Source organism: Sesamum indicum, linkage group LG8 (assembly GCF_026168435.1).
Source record: "Sesamum indicum cultivar Baizhima isolate 11 linkage group LG8, ASM2616843v1, whole genome shotgun sequence".
Taxonomy (NCBI): Eukaryota; Viridiplantae; Streptophyta; class Magnoliopsida; order Lamiales; family Pedaliaceae; genus Sesamum; species Sesamum indicum.
Genome location: NC_142664.1, coordinates 6,938,318 through 6,943,000, shown reverse-complemented (window position 1 = coordinate 6,943,000; position 4,683 = coordinate 6,938,318). Strand labels below are relative to the sequence as shown.

General features: G+C 40.2%; 1 protein-coding gene across 1 annotated transcript; it reads right to left on the bottom strand.

Annotated features, from left to right (window-relative positions):
- Positions 1–308: 308 nt before the first annotated feature.
- LOC148787158 (uncharacterized) lies at positions 309–2,792 on the bottom strand. The gene is made up of 5 exons (XM_088883505.1): positions 2,450–2,792; positions 2,051–2,343; positions 1,300–1,741; positions 1,004–1,194; positions 309–875 (listed from the first exon to the last, which is right to left on the bottom strand). The coding sequence occupies exons 1-5, from the start codon at positions 2,790–2,792 to the stop codon at positions 309–311; spliced, it is 1,836 nt and encodes a 611-aa protein (XP_088739631.1).
- Between the last annotated feature and the right edge of the window lie 1,891 nt (positions 2,793–4,683).

The following is a 4,683-nucleotide window of genomic DNA, read 5'->3' as shown; positions in this document are numbered from 1 at the left end:
ATCTCCTGTACCTTTCCATAGGAACTTCCGCAGCCGTTTCTCAATATCAGTAATGACTTTCTTAGGTAGGATTAAAGCCGAAGCCCAATAAACACTAAGGGATGTGAGGACAGATTTGATAATTTCTACCCTTCCTGCATATGAAATAGACAGCCCCTCCCAACCAGCAATACGTGTATCAATCTTATGCAACAATGGAAGACAATCAGATATAGTTAGTCTAGATGATATTAGGGGAAGTCCTAAATACCTCATCGGAAGATGTCCCTCCCGAAAGCCAAGTATCGCCAACATCTTCTCTTTTAACCTTATGCAGCCCAAGAAATAATGAGGTGGCTTTTTTGAGAATTCAAACGAAGTCCTGACCAATCTCCAAACCGGTTCAACCATTTCTTGAAGACATGTATAGCGTCAATATCAGCACGACAAAATAGAATAACATCATCAGCGAAGCCCAACTGAAAGATATTGGAGACGTCACATTTCCAATGATAGGTGAATCGTCCATCCTGCTCAATAATTTGTAAGAAGACCAAGTGTAGCACTTCCATAACTAGGACAAATAGATATGGTGAGAGGGAGTCACCCTGACGTAGGCCTCTGGCACCCGGAAAAAACCCATGAGGTTTCCCGTTGAAACCCACTGAAAAGGATGCAGCGGTGATACATTCCTCAATCCATCGTATAAATGTCTCCAGAAACCCATAGAGTTTAAGAGTGGCAAGGAGAAAGTCCCACTCCACTGTATCATAAGTCTTCCAAATATCCACTTGTAAAGCACATCGTGGAGGTAATCGCATCTGGTTATAGGCAGTGAATAATTCTTGTGCCATCATGATATTATCTCCAATACTTCTGCCAGGTATGAAGGCCGCCTGGCAGGGGCTAACAAGCTTATCCAGCACCATACTTAATCGTTGGACAATGGGTTTAGCAATAACTTCATACAGAAATTGCAATAGGAGATAGGGCGAAAGTCAGCAATAGTAGAAGGGGTGTGTACCTTTGGAATAAGCGTCAAGATTGTGCTATTGATTTGCTTCATGAGTCTCCTTATAGCAAAGAAATCCAATACGGCCCTAGTGACTTCAGTTCCCACCACAGGCCATGCAGCCTTGAAGAAGGTCGAAGAAAACCCATCTGGCCCCGGGGCCTTATCATCCGTAGTATCAAAGATAGCAAGTTTCACATCCTCTGCAGTGAATGGCCTAGTAAGATGCAAGGCCTCCTCCTCGTCCAATAAATGCCGCGCCCACAGGTGCAAGTGCCGGAGGTCAATAACCTTCTAACGCCGATTACCTCCCAATAGAGACTGAAAGAACGTGACGAATTCATGTGCCACTGCAGCCCGCTCAGTGAGGGTAGTACCATGAGGATCATTAATATGAAGGATGTTTCTCCCAGCCCGTCTTTGTGCTATCTTCCGAAAGAAGATTCGTGTGCACTGATCACCTTCCTTCATCCATTGCATCTTAGCCATTTGTTGTAGCATAGTCTGCTCCAATTTGGCTGCCTTGGCGTAAACCAGCCTACAACAGTGCTCCAAAAATAAGAGGACATCGTCATGTCTACTCAAGCTAACCAACTGTTGTGCCATTTCAAGGAACCCTTTCGCTAATTGGATATTATGCGAAAGATCCCCCTTATTCTTTCTTTGTTCTCGAAATATAGGTTTCCAGACTTTCAACTTTTGGGTGATTGCATACATGCGAATTCCAACTACCTCGTACTGCCAAATATTCTGCAGAAAATGAATAAAGCCGGTGAGAGTGTAAGGTAGTTGTCAAATCTAAACATACCTCCGAACTATCTTCGAGTATCCCCAGAGATCACCATGGGCGAGTGATCCGAGTAAAGTCAGGTATCTCATCGTCCAAGTTTCATTAGTGAGAATCCGGTCCAACCTCTTCCATAGATTGCATGGACTTGCACTACAATTGTGCCAAGTGAACGATTCACCCTATATAGGTAATGGTAATAAACCAGCATTCTGAATACATAAGTTGTATTCCTCCATAGCCATCCTAATATCCCCCGACATACCACAAACCTTACTGAGGTCCCTTATCGCATTGAAATCCCCACCAACCCTCCATGGAATGTTAGCCAAAAGGGGGGCAAAAGATTCTAAGGACTCCCATAGTTCCCTCCTCTCAGTCACCTCATTAGCACCATAAATGACAGTAATAATCAGAGGCTCATGCGTAGTTCTAAAATTGACTCGTGCATGGATAAATTGAGGACCCAACGCTATCACATCAACATCCAGATAATTATCATCCCATGCTAGCCAAATATAATTACCAACCGTTACATAATTGTAGTGCAAATTTACAAGCCAACCTTCAACACAGCCATGGATGAAACGTCTCCATCTAACACTCTGTAGGCTAATTTTAGGAATTTTGCGATATTGAAATCCGCCGGTGTTAAGGAATTTCATCGCAACCATTGACGGCGCCATGCACGTCGCCTTCAAACCCTAGCATCGAATGTCCATCTAGCGATTTCAAGGTTGCGTCTTTCTCCATAGGATCCCTTCTCCCATCCTGTCTCACGCTGCTGCCTTCGTATCTGATGACAGAAATACGAGTTGCCATCATCTTCCCCACTAGCAGCGTCTCAACACCACAAAACCCTAAGTTGCTGGACGACGCACAAACAACCATGAGAGAACCATCGTTCCCCCTTGGGGCGTCAACTCCTTTCTCCACAACATCAACTGGACCCAATCTCAGCGCGCTACCAGTGTCAAACAGTGGGTTTGCAAATTGGGTGCTTTCGTCCCCCATGCCACAATCCCCTTATCCGCATCTAAACACCTACATGTATCAACAAATTCCATTAAATCAGATGTCATACCTATCATGGAAGTCTGATTATCCTCCTCCACCGGCATGGAGTCTACCAGCGAAGAAATCCAAACATGCGCCTGTTTTCCTCTAAAAAACTGCATCTTTTCCGTACCCACTCCCTCTCCGACGTTCTGCTCACCGCCGACCGAATCACCGTCATCAGCTGTCCCATCTCCAACGCTGTCCGAGGCTGCATCCCCACCTTCTCCATGATCGGCCAAAGCTAGGGTTCTAGTGTGTGTTTTTTAGTGTGTACTAGTGTGTGAGAGAGAAGAGAGAAATTTTAGAGTCCATGCTTTTTTGGAATGTAAAATGGTACTTCCCGATCAAAAAATTTTACTGATGTCAAGTTTTAAGGTCACCACTTATGTGAAAGGTAGTGATTAATCTCATAGGGGATGAGCACATTATCAGTAAAAGCAACTGAGGACAAAAACTGACTGGCTTTAGAGATGACACTATCAAGATATGGCTTAATGCAATTAGCAGTAGCTTTATAAGTGTGATCTTTATAGAACATGTTACACAGATTGATGAGGTGAAACTGTGTGACACATTCAGGATTAGCACATTAAGGGATAAGAACAACATGATTGAAGTTGAGCATAGGATCAAGGTCAAGGTAATTTAGAATCTTTAGCACCCGGTACAATACTATGCTTTATTACATCTAATAACTATACACCATTTTTAATTATAATCCATGGTATAAGAAAATTTCATTTAACCCAACAACAAACATTCTATTTTTATCAATAACTGCATAAACATAATGATTTTAAATGCTCCATTAGAATTTGGTCATTTACAGTCCACTATAGTATTTATGAACAATGGAAAGGAGAAAAGTGTAATTCCAGATATTTAAAAAAAAAACTTAAAATACAAACTCCTTAAAAATCTAACATCTATTATGAGTTCCAACTCAAGATATCACTGTTGACCCATCTAGTAATACTGATCGAATTATGATTCAAATTGGCTAGTAATTGTGGCTTATCTCCAGAAAAATATATAATAAGGAATGAGCTGCCTATTCAATAAGTATAGCTAACTAGTTTATATATACATACATATCTAGTACTATAAATTTCATGTAATAATATCAACCAATAGATATTCACCATGCAATCACAATAAACTTAAGAAGTAACCCATACCAACAATCATATTTCACTCCATAGCATAACACCAAAGGTTATTCTTTATTTTCTTAAAAAGCCCGCTTACCCAAGTTAGAGTGCATCACTCAATAGTCTTTGCCGGCTATCATAATCTCAATCATAGTATCTTAATTTATTTTTTTTTATATCACATAATACACAACTCGTATGATATCCCATCATCAACCATATACCACAGTACACAGTTTGTATGATATGCCGCATCATCAACCATACCACATAACACAAAACTCGAATGATATGTCACGACATCTTCATTAATTGATTGACAACACACAACCCGTCATCAATCATATCGTCATAAACCATTACAGTATGATACCCCAATTAGGTAAACCATCTCTTTATCTTAAGCTATAATATTCTCATCAATAACTTCATCATTCAACTTCATTTGACAATCAATTTTCCATCAATAACTTAATCATTTTATCCCAATCTAAAGAGAATTGTATAGCAACGCCAACCAACCATTCATATTTCTTACACCATAACTACATATAATCATATGACAAAAACTCCACAGAACAACAAGGTAATCGAAATAAATAACCAACAATTCATGATCAAGTGTATAAAATCTCTCTCTCTCTCTCTCTCTCTATATATATATATATATATATATATATATATATATCTTCAGA